We start from the raw sequence: 27,803 nt of genomic DNA, 5'->3' as shown, positions 1-27,803 counted from the left end.
ATTAGCTCCTTCATCTTATGCGAAAATCTTCATGCTTGCCTAAGTGCGAACTTCAGTCATCTGCAACTACAACAACCTTCATCTACCATTAGGAGGTGCGAAATTCATCTTGAGGTGTTGGCAAAATTCAATCAATGCACAGCGAACTGATTGGAGGTCTGCCATTCATACATGTACAGTGAATTACTGGAAGGACTACCATTTATGTATACAAAGCGAACTGCTTGAAGGACTGCCATCTAGGTTATACACAGCGAATTCCTTGAAGGCCTACAATCTAGGGTAAGGGAGCAGCAGCATCTATCCTTCATATGACAGCAAGTGATTGTTGAAGGCAGTCACCTCATACCTCTTGTGATAGCAACATCTAAACCTGCAAATACATGAGATAAGTGTTGTAATGATTACATAACTATAATCCATAATCAGATCTAAGGATCTTTTTTGGCTGGGTTTTTCCTCCTAGGAGGTTTTCCCAGGGTAACTGTGTCTTGCTCTCAATTTGTTCATTTCTATGTTGTCATTTTCTTTCAGTTAAACAAACTAATTAGAAACTAAATCTAAATTCTAAGTTATGTCAATCTGAAAGTGTTAAAAATAACATGGTATCAGAGCTATAGGCTAGATCAACTTTCAGATTTCAGAATTCAGTACTCCTTTATTTCCAGATTGTTGTCTCATTTACAAGTCAGGTCAATGGGGCTGAAAGTTGAAGATAGGCTTGATGGAAATCTTAATTTCACTGCATGGAAGGTTCGAATCAAGTTGGCTCTAGAGGAAGAAGATCTTCTTCGATTCATAGAAGCAAAAGAGCTAACTGAACCTACGGATGCAGCTGAGCTAAAACAATTCAAAAGGGATGTTGTCAAAGCAAGAAAGATCATCATTGATTCAGTCAAAGACCACCTAGTCACCTCCATTGCATCATTTACTACTGCAAGGGAAATGTTCAGCCATCTACAAAGTACATATGAAATTAACAATCTCAGTAGGGCAATTACTTTAAGACAGCAACTACTTAATATCAAAATGGGAAAAGAAGATTCTATTATTTCCTACTTTATGAGAATTTCTGAACTAAAGAATCAGCTAGGTTTAATTGGACATAACATGGAAGATAAAGACCTTGTCATGATTGCACTAAATGGCTTACCACACTCATGGGAGTCATTTATCCAAACCATAAGTGGTAGAATTGAGTTACCTACCCTTGATCGCCTTAAGAATGATTGCATCCAAGAAGAGTCTCGCCTCATCACAAGAGGGCAAACCAAAAGTCCTCATGTTGATGATCAACACATGCTTGCAGCCCAATGCAAGAAAAGTGGAAATTGGAAGAAGCCTCATCCAAAAAGAAATAGGGAATTCAGACCTTCTAACTCCCAGCACTCTTGGAAGAAACCAAGAGATACCTCACGTGTTCGATGTTTTAGATGTGACAAGTTTGGTCACTATGCTAAAGAATGTCAGAATAACCCTAACCAAAGAGAAGCTAACCTAAATGAAGTCTCCAAACAAAATGATGACTTCTTATTCATCTCTGCTCTGTCTAGCAATATTCCTACAAATAGTAATACATGGCTAATTGATAGGGGTGCCTCCAAACACATCACAGGCTACTGTGATCATCTTTCAAACTTAATAGAAAAAGATACCAACCTTCATGTGGTAATTGGTGATGACGCTCGTTATTCGGTAAGAGGTTCTGGCTCTACTTCTTTAAATTTAGACTCTGGCATCTCTCTGCACCTTAGTGACATCTTGTTTGTTCCTGAAATTAAAAGAAACCTAATTTCCATTTCTGCCCTAGAAGATAAAGGTTAACAAATTGCATTTTCTGAGGGAAAAGTTCTTGCTTGGCCTAAGAAATCTAGTTTTAAATCTACTCGTGTAATTGGTAATAGATATGATAGTCTTTATAAGCTTTCTACTAACCCCATTCAAGCCCTCATTAATGAGGCTCCTGAATCCTGTGAGCTATGGCATAGAAGACTTGGACACTTACACTATCAAGCTCTTCCCACTCTTGAAAAATTAGTCAAAGGTATGCCTAAACTCAGTCAAATTCATGATAACACTTGCAAAGGTTGTGCTATAGGTAAAAATGTTAAAAGTCCTTTTCATAAAAGTGAAAATAAAGCTAAAGACAAACTAGAACTTGTTCACTCTGATTTATGTGGTCCTATGTCTATAGCATCTCCTAGTGGATTTCTTTATTACATAATCTTCATAGATGGTTTCTCTAGGAAAACTTGGATCTACTTCTTGAAATCTAAAAAATCTGATGAAGTCTTAAGTAAATTTAAAGAGTTTAAGGCACTAACTGAAAACTCCTCTGGTAAAAGAATTAAATGTCTAAGATCTGACAATGGAGGTGAGTACACCTCCGGTACTTTTATGATTTTTGTGTTGAGTCAGGAATAAAGAGGGAGTTTTGTGTTCCATACAACCCTCAACACAATGGAGTTGCTGAAAGAAAGAATAGGACTATTATTGAGGCTGCAAAGGCTATGATTCACGATCAAGATTTGCAGACCTCTCTATGGGCCGAGGCTTCCAGAACAGCAGTATATATCCAGAATAGATGCCCTCACCGTCTTCTAAAGAACATGACCCCTGAAGAAGCCTTCACAGGATCCAAACCAGACATCAATCACCTCAGAATTTTTGTAAGTCCTATTTATGTTCATGTGCCCAAGGAAAAGCGAACCAAGTTGGAACCCTCCGGAAAGAAAGGCATGCTAGTCGGTTACAGTGAATCATCCAAGGCATTCAGGATATACATCACAGGTCAAAGGTATGTTGAGGTAAGTAGGGATGTTACATTTGAAGAAGATATTGCTTTTAAGAAATCAAAAGGTTCATGTTATCGATGAAGCTAATGACAATAAAGATATGAATGTTGATACTAACCCTGAGATTCAGAGGGAGCCTGTTGATCCTCCTCCTCAAGATGGTTTTTCTCAAAAAGAAGGCATAGATTATGAAGAAACATTTGCTCTTGCTGCTAGATATACTTCTATTAGAACAATAATAGCTATTGCAGCTGCTAGAGGTTGGAAGCTACATCAGATGGACATTAAGACTGCCTTCCTTAATGGTGTCATTGAGGAAGAGGTCTATATTGAACAACCTGAGGGTTATGAGATTCAAGATAGATTAACTCATGTGTGCAGGTTGAAGAAAGCCCCGTATGGCCTTAAACAGGTTCCTCGTGCTTGGTATGAAAGAATTGATAAATACTTGTTAAGTCTAAGTTTTTGTAAGAATGATGCTGACTCTAACATCTACTTTAAGTTATCTAATGATGAAATGCTAATTCTAGTCCTGTATGTAGATGATTTATTTCTTATTGGTAAAGATGAACTTATCATTAGATGCAAGAAAGAACTAGCTTCAGAATTTGAAATGAAAGACTTAGGTCTAATGCATTATTTCCTAGGGCTAGAAGTATGGTAAAGATCTAACGAAATTTTTCTAAGTCAAGGAAAGTATACTATTGACATTTTGAAACTCTAATTTTGCAGATCCATCAGAGTACCAGCAGTTGATTGGATCACTGATGTATCTAGTTAACACTAGACCAGACATATGTTTTGTTGTGAATGCTCTTAGCCAGTTTATGAGCATGCCTAAACATGTTCATCTTGTTGCAGCCAAGCACATCCTAAGATATTTGCAAGGCACAGTTGGATATTTGTGAGGCACAGTTGGTTTTGGGTTGAAGTATCCACTTAACACTTCAATAACTTTAGAAGGTTATTCAGATGCAGACTGGGTTGGAAGCATCAAAGACAGGAAAAACACCTCCGGTATTTGTTTCAGCTTGGGATCTACAGTGATCTCTTGGGCTTGCAAAAAACAATCCTCAGTGGCATTGAGTACTACTGAGGCTGAGTATATTGCAGCGAGTGTAGCTTCTAGAGAAGCAGTGTGGCTTCGTAAGCTTCTTGCTGGACTGTTCGGTCAGCCTTGGGATCCCACAGTTATTCATTGTGATAATCAAAGCTGCATCAAAATGTCTATCAATCCAGTGTTCCATGACAGGTCAAAACATGTAGAAACTCATTATCACTTCATTCGAGATATGGTGCAAAAAAGTGTTATTCAACTAAGTATGTCAGCACTGATGAGCAAGTTGCAAATATCCTTACCAAGCCTCTATCCAAAGTGAAGTTTGTGTACTTCAGGGACAGACTCGATGTGGTAGAAAATGAAACCCTAATTGAGAGGGAGTCTCAATCTCAGTAATACATTATGTTGTATCTAACCACCCTCTGCGGGCAATGTACGGTGGTATTGTAATCTTCTCAGGGAGAAGTGTAATTATTAACCATTCTCTGCGGGCAATGTAAGATGGTATTGTAATCTCCTCAAGGAGAAGTGTAATTATTAACCATCCTCTGCGGGCAATGTAAGATGGTATTGTAATATTCTCAAGGAGAAGTGTAATTGTTAACCATCCTCTGCGGGCAATGTAAGATGGTATTGTAATCTTCTCAAGGAGAAGTGTAATTGTTGACCATCCTCTGCGGGCAATGTAAGATGGTAGAAAAGATCCTTTCCACCCTTTGCGGGCAATGTAAGGTGGATCCAGTCTATGCTTGTGTGCAAGTTGGAAGATTATATTATGTAATTCCATTCTTTGCTTGTGTGCAAGATGGAAGATTATAGTTATGTTTCTCCTCCCTAATTAAGAGAGAGTGTTGATATTAATTAGGGAAGGGCGGATTCCAATTGCCTTGGGCAACATTGGAATCCGCCCAAAAAGGGGCTGGCCCCTTTTTCCTCAATGTGTGAGACAAGGCCCTATCCCTCACGCTACATTAAAACCCTCACCTAACAACTCAACACTCAACGTGCTGTCAAATAGGGCCGACCCTATTAATAAAGGCACTTAAAGAAAATAATTAAAGTTAATTATTTGGAAAGCCGACCTAGCTAAGGGGTTTCGCTCCACATATAAATAAAGATTAGAATTCATTGTTATCAACTCAAGTCAATTAGCTCCTTCATCTTATGCGAAAATCTTCATGCTTGCCTAAGTGCGAACTTCAGTCATCTGCAACTACAGCAACCTTCATCTACCATTAGGAGGTGCGAAACTCATCTTGAGGTGTTGGCAAAATTCAGTCAATGCACAGTGAACTGATTGGAGGTCTGCCATTCATACATGTACAGCAAATTACTGGAAGGACTACCATTTATGTATACAAAGCAAACTGCTTGAAGGACTGCCATCTAGGTTATACACAGCGAATTCCTTGAAGGCCTACAATCTAGGGTAAGGGAGCAGCAGCATCTATCCTTCATATGACAGCAAGTGATTGTTGAAGGCAGTCACCTCATACCTCTTGTGATAGCAACATCTGAACCTGCAAATACATGAGATAAGTGTTGTAATGATTACATAACTATAATCCATAATCAGATCTAAGGATATTTTTTGGCTGGGTTTTTCCTCCTAGGAGGTTTTCCCAGGGTAACTATGTCTTGCTCTCAATTTGTTCATTTCTATGTTGTCATTTTCTTTCAGTTAACCAAACTAATTAGAAACTAAATCTAAATTCTAAGTTATGTCAATCTGAAAGTGTTAAAAATAACATATCATACCCATACCAAAAAAATCATATGCCAAATTTTAAACCCAAATATCCTTTGTAGGGATCATCATAGGTGTAAATGTTTTTGTTAAACTTAATTACTAAGGTATTCAACCATATTTTCATTATTGTTGCATTTTTTTTTCCTTGAAACGGTGAGTATTTTAATCTCCACAAACAGAAGAAGTTCAATGTATTTGCCGATGATCAAATCTCCACATGCCTGTAGCTATTACAAATATTAATAGTAGTTTGTTCAACAATTCTTATTTCAAAGCCAAAAATATTAGCAGTCTTTCGAACTAAAATGAAGGGACAAATTTGGAGGGGCAAAATTTCTATGGTCATGAAGGAAAAGGGATGTTAGTTGTTGACACCTGTCTTTACTCTTTAAAGTTTCAGCAGATTTCAGTGACCAGTCAGATCCTAATTTGCTAGGGCCTCAACATTCTGAAAGCAAAGGATTAAACTGCTCTAGATCGCACCTCTAGACTGTAGAATACAAAATCACTTCAAATCAGTATAGCAGCAAAGCACAAAGGTGCACACCCTGGGTCATAAAACAGAATTTCAAAAGGCAAAGATGTCAGCAGAATACAGGAGCGTGCAATTTTATGAAGAAACAGAGATTTCGAAACAAAAAAGAATCAAGTCACATCCAGTTTATAGTCATTTGCACAGGATAAGAGATTAAAAAGTTTATCAAAGCAAATGTGTGCATATGTTAGGGCGCGAGCTTATGGCATAATAACAAATTTTCAAAACAAAAAAAAGTACACCAGTATACTATGACACATGCCACTAGTGTAGAACACAGATTTACTACTGACAGGGGGGGGGGGTTAATCAGTAGTAAATAAAACTCAAATCTTTATCCAACTAAATCTTTTTAACCTCGTTAAAAAACTTTTAATCTGAATTTTGAAATGAAAGCACCAAACCGAAATCAGAAAGAGACACTACACAATGACACCAATGCACAAGAGAATGTGGAGACCCAAGATGGTAAAACCACGGTGAGAAATGCTGCTAGGATCAACTGTCCTAATCCAGCCTCACAATAAAACTGTGATTACAATGTTTTAAGGGCACCAACCCTATGGAGTCACCAAACTTCTTATTACAAGAGCACCAACTCTTTCAGATATGAGCACCCACTCAATAGCTTGAGCACCAACCCAGCACCAATCACTATAACTGATTTTAGTCTCAAAAGTTTTACACTTTACAATATCAGAAATATGTGAACGAATTATTACAATCTGAATATTGTCAACCTTCAGATATACTTGTGTTGTGTTGTTCCTTTTGAAAATCTGCAATCAAACTTCTGAAAAAATAAATGATGTCAACTGTATCAGGAATATGCAAACAAAAACTGATCTCTTCTTACTATCACACCGTTAAACACTTGTAATAGAGTGTATCTGTTATCAGCACAATTCAAAATCTCTTCTACTCAAACAGAAAATATATTTAGAATAAAATAATTGTTATAACTGATCATGGCATAGGTCTCTGCACACACTTCTCTAAGTCTCATCAAAATCTTCTAATCAAATTCTTCATCAAAAATTCTTCACTACGATTCTTACATATATCTCTCACGCCCACCCACTCATCACATTCTCCACACCACACTCAAAAAAGCATTCAAATGAAAAGTATATATTTTTATAAGTTTCTAATATCGGTTGAGAAGTTATCCAAACCGACAACCACCTTAACCACTTTCAACGTGGCTTTTGTGTCATCGCTTAACCTCTGCCATCATGGCTTTTGTTTCAACCACCAAATGCAAAGTTTGTAAACACTTGCAAAAGGTAATCAAAAGTTTATCTTCCAAAGCAATCTTTCAAGAGTGTTTGATCAAAGACATAATAAAAATATGTGCAGTCCCAATTATGCAGTTCTGAAAATTATTTTTCCACAAAGCATTTATTCTAGACAAGCAAACTATACACCAATAATATTCTATCTTCTGAAAGAACAATCTTCCTCATGCTTTCTGTTTATTTAGAAACATTTTATATGATCTGACATGATTCAATTAAACATATCGATCAATATGCAGATCGTATATAAGACCCAATGATCTCGTCACACATAGGCTAACTCTGCTATAAGAATTCGATCATTGTATTTGCAGATAATAAACAATGTGGAATAGATCAGGTATTGCTGCCATTAATTAATCCATCAATCATATGTTCACGTTTGCTATTGTTTGTTTTATAAGAGTGATCAAATCATTCAACCAGAATATCATTTCAATCTGATTCTTATTTTACATCAATGAAAAAAGATTTTAACAACTAGTCCTTAAAACATGATTTAAAGTTAACTAATTTGCATATATAGTCATGGCACACAGAGGACCAACTAAGGTTTAATTTAAAAAGGTTGCAAATAGCCTATATAGGCACACACCCCTTCATGGAGAGTCACAAATTTTAAAAAAATAGAATTGCAGCTATTAATATATTTGAGACCAATTCCAAGCAAAAGCGGTTTTAAAAATAGTGACCTAAGGCAGAAATAGCATTTTTTTGTGGATAAATTAAACCTTCATGCTGTTGGAGTAGATAAATGACTCAACACCCCCAAGCTCCCTGCTAGACCAAAATAACTTCCACAAAAGAGAATGGCAAGAATAGCTTGCTTCAACTAGGCAAGATTAGTTGAATATGATAATGTGTAATGTCCCTTCTAAGTTTTCTTCTATCTTCACAATCTAATGATTATCTTTATGACTCTGGGCTTCAACCAAAGGCTCGGATTGAATTTATCGCAATGTGATGTTATAACTTTAAGAAAATTTGCATTGAGAGGTTTATGTGAGTTTATAACACAAGCATAAAACCTTCTTATTCAATATAATAATATGTGCACAATGAATATAAATTCAGATCTCAATTGTGTAGGGTCGCTGTCCCTGATCTATATTTACACTCATGTGATGGTCTTGGTTATGGATCTGATTGACACTAGGATTTCTGTTGCTCTCTCTGATATTATCTTAGAAATATCCAACCTTGACGCTGTTTCAATTATGGCCTTTTCTATACATGCGCTTTAAACCTCACAAATGGACGGGTTAACACTTTCCTTGCATGAGGTCAATAATAGCTTGAATGAGCACTGCAATCTGCAGAAGTCTACAAGAGAAAAACAAATCTTCCACACCTTTCTATCTTACAATCAATCTTGAATTTATATATTTCCCCATGCCTTTTCATGAAGGGATGTATTCCTTAGTCATGTCTCTTCAATGAATGGACACTAATAATAAATGGCATCCCTTAATAAATATTTTAAATATGCTTCATAATCGGATCCTTTGAGGATTGGGCTTGCTTCTAATTATAATCGCTGCCTTTATTTAGTCATGCAAATCGCTGCCTCTGTCAATGTAATCATTAGTCATTTGTTTGTGCTATAACTTCCACGTTGTCCAACATAACTCGCTTGTTTTATCTTAGACCAATGATTCTTTTATTCAAACTAATTTTCTTTTAGGTTGAATCACTGACTTGTCTATTAATTAAGTAAACTTTGTCTAATTAATCATTGTTGTTTATTAACACATGAAGTCGATTACTGCTCTGTCAAAAATCGTATCTCCTTGTAATCTGATGAAACTTTATCTTGATGACACTCTTTTCAGTAATACTTATCCATGATCTTTAATTGCACTCTTTCCTCTTAATAATACACTGCATATTATATCATTCATAATCTTGAATTGCTGCTTCTCTGCACTGGTGAAACTCTCGGATGAATGGCAGACCACATTACACTTGTGTGCTAAACATTGATCCCTCTCTCAATCATATGCATCCCTTGCTTATACAATTGACCAGTCCATGATTTTGTGATCACATCAATCGAGGGTGGTGGAGTTTCTGCACAACTAACTTTGACATCGTCAGCTTGCTTGATGTCAATGCTGTCATCACTGGTCTTAGTGATATATAATTGTTTCTTTAATTCAATGCTGCACATCATTCTCATTCCCCACATCGATCCTACAGTAACATTCTTTGAATTTGTTTATTAACTTCTGTTGTTCAATATAAACAATGTTGTGTCTTAATCGCATAAGCCACCTTGATAAGTCTGCCAGATTAATGAAGCGCTTTCATATTGCCTTGTAATTGTGATGTTCCCATCTTTACCCAAGAGTGTTAATAAACAATAAACACTTTTGTGGTCAAGGGAGTGGCAAACCTTGAGCACTAATAGCTAGTTAAAAGATAGTTTGAAGTAAATGTACATAGCAAATAGATAGTTAGAGTAATAAGATATTTAGGAAAATCGCAAAGTCTTATGAATAAGACAATTTTCCCTTAGTCACATTAGGAGATATAAAAAATAAATCAGGATCCAAGGTGAATGACGTCTCCATCATCACTATCATGGCAATGATCATCATCTCAAATAAAGATAATAAGTAATATGTTCATTTCATCATACTTCTCTTATACCAAATCAGAAGGCCACCTTCATGGAAGAAGGATTGGATTAAGATAATCAAACTTGTACACATAAGTGATCATTGTACCTCAGTCAGTATAGAATCCACATCAGCAGAACCATACTGATGACTATGCAAGACAGAAGATGATTGATGATCCCATAAAGATAATTATAGAAAAATATATAATACATCCAATTACTATGAGGACAACTATTATTGCATCTCGGTTCTAATAAATAACAATGCAGATCGTTGGTTGGTAATCAGTTGTCTAAGGCATATTGATTAAGATTGATCAACATCCATTAGACAAAAGTTAACTGATGCCACACATAAATGGATAACAGTGATTATACAAGTAATCGATCCATTGATATACTGTAAGGAGACACGATTAAGATTAATATTAATCATCAATATAGCAGCGATTTGGTTAGTATGGAACAAGCATTGATCTATGCTACAACAGCGACTTAAAGAGATTACATTATCAGCAATGGTTAAGGATATCAGTTTAAGAAAAGAGTTGACTAATTGATGATTACTCATAACCAATGTTAATGACAGCAGGTTGTTAAGGGTGACAGCGATTAGTTATAATAAACAGCCATTATGCTAATTGATATCTTTATGAAGAAGGATGATGGGTAAAGATGTGTCCCATCAAACACAAAGAGATGCAATCCCTTTGAGTTGCAAGGGTATATCATGGAAATCGAATCTATTCCTTTCAGGAAGCGATTTTGGAACCTTTTATCTCTTTTATCCATATTTGGATCTGCTCTGAGCATCTGCCTTATTGGCTTTTTATCAGTTGCAAGCACATCAAGTACAGATCAGAGACAGCACCATTGATTGCAAGGAAGAACTGGATATATCAGACACAGCATCAGATTTGTTGCAAGATTATAATTCCACGTCTGAAATAGCAACTATATCACTATAAGCGATATTATCATATCAGACATTGCAAGAATTAAAGGATCATATCTGAGAAAGCAATCCTATCGCTACAAGCGATATTATATTACATTTTATTGCACACATTAGCAACTATAAGATAAGATCATCTTGTATATTTAAGTTGCCATATCTGATATAGCAGAGATCATAGTGATCATTGCACTAAGTGCAAATTCATCTACAAGGTCAATTCACTTAAGCATACATCTAATTGTCTAAATCAGAGATAGCAAGTGATATTGAAATTAATCATTTAACATATTATTATCTTTACATTATCAATTACATAAGTCAATAGTGATATCAGATATTGTAATTCATAATAAGTATAAAGAATACAAGTTAATTGTCCCATAATTCCAAGATATCTTAAAACGGGACATTACAGTAATAAACTTGCACCCGCACCTGTAGTCGCTGATTTTAGACAAAGAAATCTCTCTCATATGGTTTAGACTTCCATCGCTGCTCCTTTGTCTTTAATTAAATCACTGCACTCTAAATTTGGCAATTGATATTTTTATATTATATTTTATTTCTTTTACTTCACTGCCTTTCTAATAATCTTTGTCCTTATTATAAATAAGACTTTTGTCTTACTGTCTTTTAGTCGGCTATGTCTATCCAGTCTTTATATAAAAGATTTAAACATTATCTTCTCTATCAATCTTTGCTCAACAATTGATGGAATTTGCCTTAGATGTTCCACTGAATGATGATAACAATATTTACACCTTTTCATCAACAATAATGAATACCTTCTTTCAACATCAATGAAAACCTTGTCTTCATGTATAATCGATATGCTTATTTATTGTTGACAATATAATTAAGGAATGCCACTATATGTGGAATGGTCTTCTACTTTTATATTGGCAAATATCTTTCATGTGTACAATTCTTCATTGTTGCCTAATGGATTGTAAGCTATCCTTAAAGATAATACAACGATCTTTCTCAATATTAACAATAACTAACGGAGTCTTGGTTGGGGACATCACATAATGGGCATAAAAATGTACATGAGAAGCCTTGCTTATAAAGGCGAGGTGTGATGAGGTATGACAACTACCCTTGATACAAACATAAATGAATGATGCATTAGTAAATGCATAGGAAATTAAAAGTAAATGAGGTGAACATGGCCCCATTATTTCTAACTTCTAGAATGCCACCTACGACCTAAGTAGACTTAAGTCATGTGAATAAGTGCCCTACTAGGAACTAGTTAGGTGTTAGACCCTTGACTAGGTACAAAACCTTATTCACACCAACGGCCCCCCTTAAGTGCAACTTAGGGAGTAGATTATTATGCAATATGGATCCCGACTACAAAACCATTTTAGTTACCAATGTACAATGCAAATGCAATCTCTTACAAAAGAAAAAAGGGACAAAACTCCTCTCCAAAAGAGAGAAAAGAAACAAGAAGAAATATTGATGCATGGAAGACTCAATGATACCCCCCCAAGACTACAGACATCATGTATATACAATCAAGAATCCCCCCACAGCAAGGAAAAGGAGAAACATGATATCCCCCCATAATGACGAATGTCTTGCAAAAATGGTGAGTGCTTGAAGACAAAACATAGTCCAATGCCCACAAACAACATTTCTCCCCTTGGGAAGAAGATAAACTAAGTACAAATGCAAGAATGATCCCCATTCTAGATAGGAATTCGTAGGAAGTGGAATCCAAATATATGAAGATGGCTCTAAAATCTGCTCTTGTGTCATCAAGTCCTTGAAGATGGCTCTGATACCATGCTGGGGTAGATAGATGACTTCACAACACCCCCAAGATCCTTGCAAGACCAAAATAACTTCCTCAAGAGAGAATGGCAAGAACAGCTCGCTTCAACAATGCAAGATTGATTGAATATGATAATGGACATAAAAATGTACATGAGAAGCCTTGCTTATAAAGGCAAGGTGTGATGAGGTATAACAACTACCCTTGATACAAACATTAAATCATGGTTACAAGCCTCAGACTCGCCTCAAACTTGGCAAGCTGATTTTTGACTCGAACTCAGCCTCGACGCCCAGACTCAGCCGAGACTTGGCAAATTGAAAAACCCAAGAATTTAAAGAGTTTTAACAATTTTAAACTTCTTTCATGCATTTTTTAATAAATTAACATTAAAGACACAATAATCTCATCAAATAGAGGCACATACACAAGTTTACATTGATCACATAAGTACAAATGCAAATTTTAGGCTTGCGCTGACGAAAATAAGCTAAACTAAATAACACATTAGAAATATAGATAGTGTCAAATGTCTACAATATATATGGAATATGAAATCCATGTCATCAAAAGTTCAAAACATATATCAACATAAAAGCTAGAGCCTAGAAGCTAGAAGTCTAAACCTCAGAGGAACCAATATCAGTGATCACTCGACTCTGTAATTTGAGGCCCAATGCTCACACTCACACTACCATAGACCACTACTTCCAGATCCAAGAAATGGAGGCCAAGGATTTGAAGAAGCCTCTCCACCAATGGCTACCATTTCTTCCATTTGCTTCATTTTTAATTCTTTTTTCTCTTTAAATTCCTCTAATTGAGCTTGCACTTCACGTATAGCCTCAAAGGGTGCTTTTTTGCATGGGTTTGCATCATGGCATTCTATTTGTGCAATGTGATATTTCAACCGGTTAATACCTCCCCCATTATATTTTGTTTTGCAATAAATAAATGTTACTTCTCCTTTTTTTGATCTGGGGATGCCATGTTTCCAAGCCTTATCCTGTCTAACTGGGGCACCACTTCCACTACCGGTAGGTTGAGACATTATGCTGCAATATATTATAAATGAAAACAATCAACATAATGTCTCTTATTCTAAATAAATAAAAACCTAAAAAATAAATAATAGAAAGAAAAAACAAAACTAGGGTTTCAACTTTCATATTTTTCTATCAATATAAAATAAAACAAAAACAAAACAAATGTACAAAAAAATGGAAATATGAAAGTAAGAAAATCTAAAAAAATAACAACAAAATGGTACTTACCTTTATAAATTTGCTTGAAAACCTCTTCCAAATCCTTCTTTAACACCTTCAAATGCTTGAATGCAAGCTACAAACTTGCACAAACAATCAACAATCCCTATCTCCTCTTCAATCTATCTACTAGTCTGCTCTTCAATGCCTCTATTTTTTGCTCAAAACTCTATTTTTCTCTCCTCCTTGTGCTTGCAAACAACAAAAATGATTTTTTAGGGCGTGGAAGAAAACATATTACCCTTTTATTTCATTTAAAACTATGGCATTTTTTTTTGACTTATTCTTTTTATTGGGCGGTAGAGTCCGACCCACGAGACTCGGCGAGTCTGCCGAATTTGACAAACTCGGCGAGCCAAAACTCGGCCAGACTCGGCTGAGGCCGAGTCCAGAGGCCGTGGGCCTCGGCGAGGGCGACCCGCCTCTGGACTCTGCGAGTCTTGCCTAGATTCATAGAGTCTTGTAACTCTACATTAAATGCATGATACAAATATCAAATGCCTAGGAAGCTAAAAGTAAATGAGGTGAACATGGCCCCATTATATTTAACTTATTGAATGCCAGCTGGGACCTAAGTAAACTTAAGCCATGCAAATAAGTCCCCTACTTGGAACTAGTTATGTACACGACCTTGACTAGGTACAAAACATTATTCACACCAACACATGCTTCATTGTTTCTTATCAGACTTTCATCCGCAACAAAGCAGTGATCATCATCATCCCTTTTAGCAAATTCCTTATCAATCTTTGTCAAGCATTCCTGAATTCTTGAGGGTTTTTATCACATATCAGCTTATATGTAACCACCTAAACTAGTGTATAATTTCAAGACATAATGCCTCTTCTAATCTGCCTTATGTTTTTGTAATATGCATGTTTGAAGCCTAGAACCACACATTTTGTATCAAATCCACCAAACATCACAATGTTGTTTAGTTTTACAAATATCTTCCGAAAATGCATAATTCTTTCCAGGATTTTGATTGAACCCCGATGCATTCATTGATGGGTTCGCAAGAAAGAGCTTATGAAATACATTTAATACAACCATAGAGGTGTGACCACACAAAGGTACCAAACTGATATCATGTGTGCAAATACACACTTTGATTTAACAGGACAATATCACCAAACAAAAAAACACCTCTTTCACAAGATGAAAAAACTGGCACTGATTACTCATCAAAAGCAGAATTCAGCAGTGGAAATTCACAATCTTCACACAAATAAATATAAAAAAACAAAAATGGAATTGACCATATTAAATAAAGCACGGCTGGCAAGGTAGACTATAAATTAGCACGGTCATCTGATGAAAAAAACCAACATTATTCCCTTGCAAAAGAAGTAACCTTGTAGAAAAGTTCAACAAATTGCTGGTCAGCAGGAAATGCAGCCCTTTTTCTTTAAGGTTGAAAATATGCAGTTCTCTTCTGGCAAAAGCTAACTTTTCAAAAGCAACTAATTTTTTTCTAGTTTTGGAGGATAGCTTTGAATGTTTTATACGATCCAAAAGCACTGCTTTACACCACACTGCTTTCTGGAACTAGCTGAAGATAATTCATGAATAAAATTCTCTCAAATGCGATATCCTAATTTGTTCGTAATCTAATTTGACATAATTCTTAAGCTTTTATATGAACCATGTCGATCTATAACTGATATGAGTGAAAAAGTAAACATCAGTTTGTTCATTCTTCTCTTTGTTACATAGAAAGTCATCAAATCTAACAAATATAATTTTGGCAGCAAAATGCAGTTACCTTGGATCCACAATCTCTTCCTTGGGGGATTTATCAATAGCGGTATCTGAGCAATAAACTGCACACAAGAACAAAATAAAAACATCAATTAGTCCTGCTCTAATCTAAGTTCTATGTGTCAATGCACATGAAAAAAAGTAGCTCTTCTTGCATATTAATACCATCCAAGGATGCTTCATTGACATTAAAAGCCAGATATAACAACATATGATTCTCTTCCATTATCAAGTTTCACATCTTAGTAACACAATCCAAGGATGCTTCACTCATAGCAAAAAAATAATATCACAGTATTCTCTTCCATTGCCAAATTGCATACCTAAATTTCTGACAGATTTCATCCATATTGGCAGCATATTATATCTACCTAAATTTCTGACAGATTTCATCCATGTTAGCATATTATACATTGTAAAGAAGTGAAAAAACAACAGATTAGAGAATTATGGATAAACCCAGTAGAACTAAAGTGGTGATTAACTTACTTAGCATGAACAAGAAAAACAAAAAATCTAGCTTCTTAGTGGAAAAACATATAACGCTGTCTACCATAGGCAGCATTTAAGTTTTATCATAAAGGCTTGGAAAAGCAAGAAAATTCAAGCTCTCTGGATAATTATACATTTGGATCCAACACAAAAATCCGCAATAACCAATTTCTTGTAAGTGCACATATACCTACTTGACATAGTCACCGCAAAATGGGGTTATCGGTACATATTGAGCATAGTTACAGGGATAGGAATGCAACTTTTGGATTATAGTACAGAAGTACATGAATATTAAGAATGTGTGATCCTCATGTGAAATTCCCTTACTAAAATTAAAAGCAACTCTCATGGTCACTGATTCATGAACAAATATGAGGCCGTTTGTCTCAGCTGTCCTCTATTGTGTGATAATTCTACTCGCAAAATATGCCTCCTGGACTTATATTATTTTCAATTTTTGTTCTCTTTCAAATTCTACCAATGTGATTTGCACAATCTCCAAACATCATGCTAACTTCTTAATTTAAAAGACTATAAAATGGCCTGTATAGTGTCTACTGATATTTTAGGTATCAGGATATTTTATTTACTTATTTTTCTGCTCTTCTTTTGTATTTCTGTAGCAGAAAACATCCAAAGAGGCATTTTAGGTCAAAATACTATACCTGATCAAAATCAACTAGAGGTTCCTACTTTAGTTTTAAAACTCAGACTCAGCAATTACTTGGCTGACCCAAAACATTTAAAAAATCAGTGAAGAACTTAGCAATAATGTCGTGCCCCTGACATAACACCAGCAGATTATACAAATCGCACTCTTCAAGGGAATAAGAAACTCCTATATACTGGTTGGATCCCTGAAAATAACCTAACATTTAGCGAATACTGGTCGGCAATTCTAATACTGACCGACCATTCTTATCTTCGAGACTAGTCGGTTACACTTATAATAACCCCAAGTGACAAATCATAAATGACATTTAGAGGCTGACTCCGGAATATTTTTCCTAGAGGCCAACTCAGAATTATTCCTCCTGAGCGGTACCAAGATTAATGTTTAGATGGTCGATGGAGTTATTTACCTAAGCGCCAACACAATGAAAGGGTTTAGGGCAGCGATGGAATTGATGCACCCTTTGCTTAAGGGTTGCGATGGTAAATAAGGTGGTCACTATCCATCCCACCATGGAAGATATAAAAGCGGGGGTGGGGGGGGTGGGATATCTGCCCATTGGAGGCATCAAGGAATAAGGAAATGAAATTGGAAAAATGAAGTGGAAATGGAATAAGAAATCGGAACATAAAGGGCGTGTCTCTTGGTAAAGATGTCCCCTTCAGAAGGTGCATAAGAAGGGTATAACAGTATAATGAAGTTGGATAGGAAAAGGAGAAGAAAAAAATATAAGATGTAACATTATATAAATTTCAGCATCTCAAGCAGATTTAGGAGGAATATACATAGATTTAGAAGAAGGGACATATGCATGTTAAGTTCTTTGAAAATTCTGTGATCAAAATAGAAGAGATGGAGATGTGATCTGAAAGTTGTATTTTTATCTGCTATATCGTAATTTGAAGAATACCACACTTATTAATTTCAGTGTATGCATCCTCCTCAATGTAAGCATGTTATATAAGTGGATGAAGGGTTATGTAGTGAAGAGATATGTCCTCCCACGTGGGAAGACACATCTCTTCCCTACGTACCTCTCACCACAGCACATAAACTAATCATTGTTTACTTACCCGATCGGAAGGAGTGCGATATTTTTGAGAATCGCTTTATCACCCAATACCCTGAACGGTGTAACTGTTGGTCAAATGCGATAAGTTAACTTTGATTTTATTTATCATTCGTTAACATATATACTACAGGTTAACACATTAGCATATGTAATCAAATTAATATATATCGGAAGCATGAAATAACACGACCGATGTTACAAAAATTAACACTCCCTCTTAACTAGGGAGGACACATTTCATGTTAGAGAAAACATCACAATTCATCCATTGATTGTGAAGAGAAGAGATATCACACCATAGTGATATTCGGAGATATGGTTCAACAATGAATATCAAGTCTCATGATACTCACCGTAGCTCATAGTTATCAAGTAAGGTATGTGCACTGGCATCAAGTCACATGATGCCTACCATACTGATAATGATTTCATGGCATGTCCACGAATATTATGTTCATAATATTCACCATGAAGATCTCTATCATAATTATGGTTTATTTAATGATATCAACCAACAGATATCTACCATAATGTCTCAGAGATATATATACTATCATGACATGTCCACAGATATCAAGTCACATGATATCCATCAAGATAGTTAAATTGATAATTGTAAAATCGTCACCTTACAATATCAATTTGAAACAAGTGTTCATTATTGAAAAGTCGTCACCCTTCAATAATGTTCACAGAAGGCCCATGCAGTCATGGAGTCACACACATGACAAATAAAAGAGTTTAGACATTAAACATCTTTAAATATATTAGTATATCAGAATAAATGAGACTCTATCTCAAAATTAAATAGCATTTTCAACCATACCAAGTTTATCTCTAAAGTGTTCAATCTTGATCCTGGAGAGAGGCTTGGTAAGAATGTCTGCAATCTGATCACCTGTACTAATATAATTCAGTCGGATCACATTCCTTTCCACCATATCTCGAACATGGTGATAAGGAATCTCAATGTGTTTAGACCTGTCATAAAATACTGGATTCATTAAAAGCTTGATACAACTCTGATTGTCACAGTAGATGACAGTAGGATTTAAGGGCTGACCAAACAATCCCACAAGCAATTTCCAGAGCCATGCAGCTTCTCTTGCTCCCATGGAGGCTGCAATGTATTCAGCTTCTGTATAACTCTGAACAACTGAAGACTATTTTCTACATATCCATGAGATCATTCATGATCCTAAACTGAAACAACATCCTGATGTGCTTTTCCTGTCAACTATGCTTCTAGCCCAATCAGAATCAGTGAATCCATGTAGGTCAAGTTCTACATGTTTATATTTCAAACCTAAACCAATAGTTCCTCGAAGATATCTCAGAATATGCTTTGCAACAACAAGATGTATTTCCCTAGGTTCACACATGAACTGACTTAGTGCATTAACAGCATAACATATATCAGGTCTTGTGTTTACCAAATACATCAGAGATCCAATAATCTGCCTGTACAATGTAGGATCTGCAAACTCTGATTCTGCAGTTGTTTCCTTTAGCTTGTACAGATTTGTCCCCATAGGTGTGGTCATGGATCTACAATCCAACATTTTAAATCTCGAGTATATCAATGGTGTATTTTCCTTGATTAAGGATTATACCATCTGACTGCTGCCAATCTTCCAATCCAAGGAAGTAGTGAAGAATTCCTAAATCTTTCATATCAAACTCAAAGGCTAATTCTTTCTTACATCGAGAAATACAATTATCCTCTATTGTAATTAGTAGATCATCAACATAAAGAATAAGAATTAATAATTCACCATTGATTACCTTGTAGTAGAGATTTGGATCTGCTTCATTCTTGGAAAACCATAATTCCAAGAGATAGTGATCAATTCTTTCATACCATGCTCTGGGGGCCTGTTTCAGTCCATAAAGAGCTTTCTTTAATCTGCAGACATGTGATTCAGCCTTATGAATCACAAAACCTTCAAGTTGCTCCAAATAAACTTCTTCTTCAATCTTACCATTCAGAAAAGCAGTCTTGACATCCATTTGATGGACTTTCCATCCTTTAGATGCTGCAATAGCCAAAACTGCTCGGACTGAACTGTATCTGGCAACAAGAGCAAATGTCTCTTCATAGTCAATACCTTCTTTCTGTGAGAAACCTCTGGCAACAAACCTTGCTTTGTGCTTCTCAATGTTGCCTTCTGCTGCATGTTTGATTTTGAAGAGCCATTTAGAAGATACCACAGATTTGCCTTTAGGCCTCGGCACAATATCCCAGACATCATTTTTTAGAATTGACTGATACTCTTCTGACATAGCATCTTTCTAGACATGATGCTTCAGCGCATCTCCAACACAGGAAGGTTCTGCATCAATGATCTCACTCATCAAGGCAGTATAACTAGAAAATAAGTTAGGTCTCTTACTTTCTCTGAAGGTGCCCTTTGGAGCAGCATAATTTTCAGCTTCTTGAAGCATCTTTTTAGCCCAAAGTGCTCTCTTCCTGGTTTAGGGATAATATTCTTCAAAAGGTAATCCTTGAACTTCATGCTCGGCATCTTCAGGGGTCTCCCTTTGAATCTCAGGGGTGGAATCCTCATCCAAGCTTGTAGGAGGATCTTGGTGTTCTAATTCATTAGAGCTTTTGGACCTCCCGAATGCTATGTCTTCCTCAAAGATGACATCTCTACTTAGTTCAATTTGTCTTTGACCAGGTATGTATATTCTGTAGGCTTTAGAGGTTTCACTGTACCCAACAAATACTCCTTTCTTTCCAGAAGGTTCTAACTTGACCTCTTTTCTTTGGGGACATGAATATAGACTGGACACCCAAAGATCCGGAAATGACTTATGTTAGGTTTGTTACCAGTAAAGGCTTCTTCGGGGGTTTTATTACCAAGAAGAGAATGAGGACATCTATTTTGAATGTACACAGCTGTCCTAGATGCTTCAGCCCAAAATGAGGTTTCTATATTTTGGTCAAACAACATAGCCCTGGCAACTTCTACTATAGTCCTATTCTTTCTTTCAGCTACCCCATTTTGTTGTGGGTTATACGGTAAAGTTAACTCCCTCTTAATCCCAACATTTATACAATAACCTTTAAACATATCAGAAGTGTATTCCCCGCCATTGTTTGTTCTAAAGGTTATGATTTTCTTACCTATCATATTTTCTGCAAGAGCTTTGAATTCCTTAAATTTAGAAAGGATTTCTTCAGACTCTTTGTACCTCAAAAAATATATCCAGGTCTTCCTAGAATAATCATCTACAAATATTACATAATATAAAAATCCCCCTGATGAGGATACAGACATGGGTCCACATAAATCAGAATGTACTAATTCTAATTCATTTTTGGATTTACTATTGCTAGAATCAAAAGACCCTTTAGTATTCTCTCCCAAGGCACACCCCAGATTTTTGACTTAGCTTGGGTAGGCCAATCACCATCTTCTATGTCTTAGGTAGGGCATGGAAATGAAGGTGCCCTAATCTTTTGTGCCAGAGTTCATTCGAATCTGGAGTCTCATGAATCAAGGCTAGAGGTGGAATGGTGCAAAGTCTATAGAGGCTCCCTTGTCTTACTCCAATGGTGTGGGCTTTCTTGATGGTGGAGTTCTTTGGCCAAGCAAGTACCTTTTCTTCCATAAAGGTTAATCTGTAACCCTTATCTTCAAATGCAGAAACTGAGACAAGGTTTCTCTTTATACCAGGTACAAATAGAACTCCAGTCAACTGTAGGGATATGCCTGACTTTAGGTTGATATTGCAGGTTCCTATTCCCATAACTGGATAATTTGAGTCATCACCAATTGTCTCTTCATTTGAATTTTCCACAAGTGTATCTAGGTGCTTACGAAATCTAGTGATGTGTCAAGATGCTCCGCTGTCAATCACCCATGTGTTGGAACTAGAGGTGACTTGACTAGAGAGGGCTAAGTAGAAGACTAGCTTCTCGGAAATAATCCATTTCTTAATTTCTACCATTGAAGCTTGTTGTTTGATCCTGTCTGGGCACTTCATTGCATAGTGACCATATTGGTCACATCTGAAACATTGTACTTCAAAAATCTCTCTCTTCTTTGAAGACCTCTTCCCATTTGAGTTGTTGTCCCTCTTTCTCTTAAAGTTCTTCTTCTTTCCTTTCTTGTGGGAATTAGAGTTTAGAACTTGAATGTCTTCATTACCATTGTTTTGTTTTATTCATCTTGTGACAAGCCGAGATTCCTCTTGAATGCAATCAGTTTTTAATCTATCAAACTTAGGAAATTTAGAACGAGCACTGATTCCTTGAATGAACGATTCCGATGAGGTAGGAATTCCATTTAGGGCCATCATAGCAAGTTCTTTGTTGTCTACTAGATGTCCAATAGTGGATAGTTGATCCCTAAGCTCAATGATACTCAAAAAATAGGATGTAATTGTTTCTCCTTTATTCATCTTTATATGGTGTAGTTGATTCTTTAGGGTGAGAGCCCTGCTAGTGTTGTTGATTTCATAAATGTCAGCTAGTGCTTTGAACATCTGAAAGGTCGTCTCATATTTAGAAATAACTGGCACAATGTGGCCTCTAACTGAATCCACAATTATCTTAAGAGCCTTCTCACTATCCTTGCTCCACTAAATTTTCTCTATATCATCAAAGGGTTCAGGTATTTCACTTTTGACATGGGAGTCAATTTTATTTTCTTTCAAAACAAGCATAATCCTGAATTTCCAAGATACAAAATTTGATGCTCCATCTAAGTGATCTTCAAACCTAACTCCGGTTGCCATTAGGATTATAGGAATGTGATCTAGTAAGACCCTGGTGAAAGTCTATGAGATCGTTACAGAATTTTAATATGATCTTCCTTAACTTCGCTCTGACGCCATGTTAAGTTCTTTGAAAATTCTGTGATCAAAATAGAAGAGATGGAGATGTGATCTGAAAGTTGTATTTTTATCTACTATATCGTAATTTGAAAGATGCACCACACTTATTAATTTCAGTGTATGCATCCTCCTCAATGTAAGCATGTTATATAAGTGGATGAAGGGTTACATAGTGAAGAGATATGTCTTCCCACGTGGGAAGACACATCTCTTCCCTACGTACCTCTCACCACAGCACATAAACTAATCATTGTTTACTTACCCGATCATCAGGAGTGCGATATATTTGAGAATCACTTTATCACCCAATACCATGAACGGTGTAACCGTTGGTCAAATGCGATACGTTAAATTTGATTTTATTTATCATTTGTTAACATATATACTACAGGTTAACACATTAGTATATGTAATCAAATTAATATATATCAGAAGCATGAAATAACACGACCGATGTTACAAAAATTAACAATGCAGATCTAGAAAAAGAATTGCAGATCTTAAATGGGATATATGCACATTTCAAAAGCAGTAAAGACAGGTTTGAGAGGTGAGAAATAGGTGAAGATTAAATAAGAAGTGGAAGGATCAAAATCGATGGAATAATAATTCAGGGTCTGAATTGATTTCAGAAAATAAGGCAGACATCTATAATATTTAATAGAGTGATTGCAAACATATCTTGAATTAGTGAGATGCAGCAGTATCGGTTCCCTCAATTAAGTAGCCCACCCCAAGCTGGTTAGCTTGTGAGCCAAGAGGTTGAATTGACTTGGTTGGTCATTCCGTGCTCTTGGGCTTAGTTGTAAGAAACCAGTATCCAGGTGTCCTTCAGTTAAGTAGCTAGCTTGTGTTGGTTATTCCACACTCTCGGACTAAATTGTGAGGATAGCCTCCGGGCATCCTACCAGACCTTCCCATTAAATTCCCAATATGTTTGGCTGTTGGAAATATGCTAAGAATTGAATTCAATGCATTTAGGATACTATGTTTTTCAATAGAAATTATATGTATATGATCATAGATCCTTGATATTAATGTATGATATTAATTGATTACAATTTTCCCTAAATTGAATTGCAATTATGTAATAGAATACTGTTTGTAAATAGACTGTTCGGGACCTGTAAACAGGTCAATGAGTTCTCCCAGTTTAAAAGACAAGATATGTGAAGATGGGCACAGACAGACAAAGAAGGTTGAGTCCCCAAACAAGGACAATTCGGATACGAGGGCTCTAAATAAGACTTTGGAGACCAAAGGAGAGACAGATGCCCTGGTAAGGAATGAGGAGTATTTGGAAGGTGAATGTAAATCGGAGGAGGAGCTTGAGGGGCACGAATTAGGGGTTATGGAAGTTAGATGCATCAGTCAGCAAAACTTTTAGACAGAGCCAAAAAAGGAAGAGGAAGGAATTCAAACAAACAAGAAGAGAAGAGAGGGCCTCAAAGAAGCAATTGATCAATGTTAAGGATTTTCTAAATAAGACCAAGGGAGCAAAGTCCTCCCTTGGGGGCAATGAAGATTACTACTTAGAATGTGACAGGCCTTTCGGCCCCTAACAAGCGGCGCTTGGTCAAGCGCCATTTAGATAAAATTGTTGGTGATATAATTCTACTTCAAGAAACTAAAATCGGGGGTGATGATGAATCAAAATTCCTGAAATATTGTAAAAGATGGGAAGGTTGCTTTCATAGTGAGATTGGTAGTGCTGGGGGATTGGGGATTCTATGAAATGCTGACTCTATTGATTTAACGTTTTTGGAGTCTGACAAGTGGTGGATGATTATTAATGTTAGGAGTCGGATCATAGATATGGAATTCTTCTTAATTAATGTATATGGCCCAACCAAAACTAAGGAAAAAGAGGCTGTATGGGTGACATTGAGAGATAAAATCAGACTTTCCAAGAGCAACAAGTTTATAATTGGAGGAAACTTCAATGCGATCCGATACTTAAGTGAAAAGAGTGGTGGGATTACAAAAACCAACAGAGTGATGCTAGATTTTAGAAGGTTCATAAAAGATGTAGAAGCAATTGATGCCATTACAAAAAATGGGATATTTACATGGACAAATAGAAGGATTGGATTCACCAACATATCCAAAAGACTTGATAGATTTCTATTGGGACAACATTGAATGAGTGATGAGGTATCTGGCACTTCGATGATCCTCCCAATTTCAGCTTCTAATCACGTCCCAGTACAAATTGAGATTGGAAGAAGCATTAAGGAAGGTGGTGGCTATTTTAAGTTTGAAAGTATGTGGTGGAGAAATGAAAATCTAAGTAAAAGTTTGGAAGATTGGTGGAAGGAAAGTAACATTTTTTGAGGGACAATTAGTTACTGCTTCATGAAGAGGCTGAATTTCATTAAGAACAAACTCCATATTTGGAATAAAAAAGCCTTTAAGGAACATTTTTGCAAAAAAGGATAGAGTTGAGGAAGAATTAGCAAATTTGAATGAAAAAATTATTAAGCATGAGATGTTCAAAGATGACTACATCAAAGAGGAGCAGTTAAAAGAGAGCTTGACTGAACTACTTGCCAAGGAGGAGATATTTTGGAAAGACAAGTCAAGGGGAAATTGGATCAGGGCTGGAGATGCCAATACCAAATTCTTTCATGCATCGGTCAAAGCTAGGAGAGAAAGGAACAGAATCAATGGGATCTGGATAGTAGATGGTTCACGATGCTGCAACAGGGATGGTATTGAGGAGATAGCTGTTAACCATTTTCAAAATCTCTTTGGAAATAGTCTGAACAACACAAATGTATCCGTTGAACAACCACTCACGCATATTCCTACATGTGTGTCAAGGATGGATAAAAATAAGCTTTGCAGCGAATTCACTTTGGAGGAACTTAGATTGGCTGCCTTCCAGCTTCACCCAGAAAAAGCCTAAGGACCGGACAAGTTCCCTGCAAAATTATTCCAGGTATGTTGGAGTTTTACGGGGGTAGACATTTTGAAACTGGCAGAGAATATTAGGAAAAACAAAAAATTTGTGAAAGATGTAAACAATATAGTGATAGCATTGATTCCCAAAAAGAGACTGCGAAACAATGACAAACTACAGGCCAATCTCCTTATGTAGTACAATTTATAAGATTATCTCAAAAGCTTTAGCTAATAGATTGAAGAAACTTCTAGGAAAGTTGATATCGGAAGAACAAAATGGGTTCACGTCGAGCAAAGACATTGTGGACAGCATTATTATGTCAATAGAAACGGCTCACACAATGAAGGCAGAGAACATTAAAGGTATGATGATAAAATTAGATGTGAGCAAAGCATACGATTGGTTAGGATGGAACTTTTTGTTTTCCGTGCTAGAAAGATTTGGTTTTGATTCTCATTGGATAGATATCATTCGAGCATGCATAACTACTCCAAGATTCTCAGTAATTGTGAATGGTACAATGTTTGGTTCCTTCAGAGCTACTAATGGTTTCCGACAAGGGGATCCACTATCCCCTTTTCTTTTTGTACTAATGGTTGAAACTATGGGGAGGTATATAAGGCATCTTTGATCCATAAGATTATGGAAAGGAATTGAAATAGTGGGAGGAATGGATCCAATAACCCATTCACAATTTGCAAATGACGCGATTCTTTAAGAAGAAGCTACAATGGAGGAAGCAAATACTATAAGAAAAGCTTTCGACAGGTATTTGGAGGCATCAAGGCAGATTTTTAAACAAAGAAAAGTCCGAAATTTTCTTTATAAACACGAAGAAACCAGTGTAGAAAAGAATAGCAAAACTATTAGGTTTCAATACATCCCTTCTACCAACAAAGCATCTGGGAGCCCCCCTCTTTACAGGAATGAGCAAGGTGTTACATCCCTCTTTCCCAACATTTGATTAGTATTTATTTATGTATTTGTAAACGGCTAATCAGTGACATTTTATTTACTTTCATATGTGGATGAGTACTTTTATTAAATTGGTATTGAATATGTAAAATTATTTTGACATTGTTTGTTTCCAAGAATATAGATAATAAGAAGATAAGATTCGTCTAACTAGTTTTTATGTAACCAAGTGGATGCAAGATGCGCGACACCCTCGGGAGGGAGGGAGAGTATCATCAAGGAGAGGATTGACTTTGGAAGAGATCAATTTGTGGTCAAACCCTAAGCCTAGAGATAAGTTGAGCTAATAGTTGGAAGAGATCAATTTGTGGTCAAACCCTAAGCCTAGAGATAAGTTGAGCTAATAGTTGGTCGTCACCTTGGCTATCTAAGATGGTTATCTCGTTTTGTCCATCAATTGGTGGTCAGTTTATTCCTTATTGTCTTGGGTAGCGCTTGTCAGTTTATATACACACACACATACATACATATATATATATATACACACACACATACATATGTATATATGTATATATATGTATAAATATGTATACATACATATATATATATATGCACACACACACACATATACATATTTATATATATATAGATGTATACATGTATATATATATAGATGTATACATATATATATATATATACATACATACATACATACATGTGTGTGTGTATCAAATAAGAGAATATAAAACATAAATACATGTTTAAACTTATATGTGTATATAGATACACGTACATTCCTAAGATGTATGTATATACATTAAAATATATCTATGTTGTATAGCTCTTACGTGGAAAGTATTAAATTATGAATATGCATTCAAAGTTACATCCTTTGTATAGGGGATGACTCCACAACGCAGCAGTTAGCTACAAGCCTCCTACATGGGAGGTCTTTGGTTCGAGTCTACTCGACTAGTTCTTAGCTCCAAGGAAAAGCTAAAAAATACCACTTCGGCTGTGGCTTATAAGAAAAAAAAAAGTTACATCCTTTGTATGAAAGGAAATTGTTT

General features: G+C 36.0%; 1 protein-coding gene across 1 annotated transcript in view; it reads right to left on the bottom strand.

The window, feature by feature from the left end:
• Nucleotides 1-27,803, bottom strand: part of LOC131065138 (metal tolerance protein C4) — a 127,250-nt gene that overhangs the window by 63,077 nt on the left and 36,370 nt on the right. Inside the window, exon 2 of the mRNA XM_057999567.1 lies at nt 15,833-15,890. Within this exon, the coding sequence (XP_057855550.1) occupies nt 15,833-15,890 (58 nt within the window). The remainder of the gene's footprint in view (nt 1-15,832; nt 15,891-27,803) is intronic.

Source organism: Cryptomeria japonica, chromosome 5 (genome assembly GCF_030272615.1).
Source record: "Cryptomeria japonica chromosome 5, Sugi_1.0, whole genome shotgun sequence".
NCBI lineage: Eukaryota > Viridiplantae > Streptophyta > Pinopsida > Cupressales > Cupressaceae > Cryptomeria > Cryptomeria japonica.
Note: the sequence above shows the minus strand (reverse complement) of the source record. Positions and strands in the feature narration are given on the sequence as shown.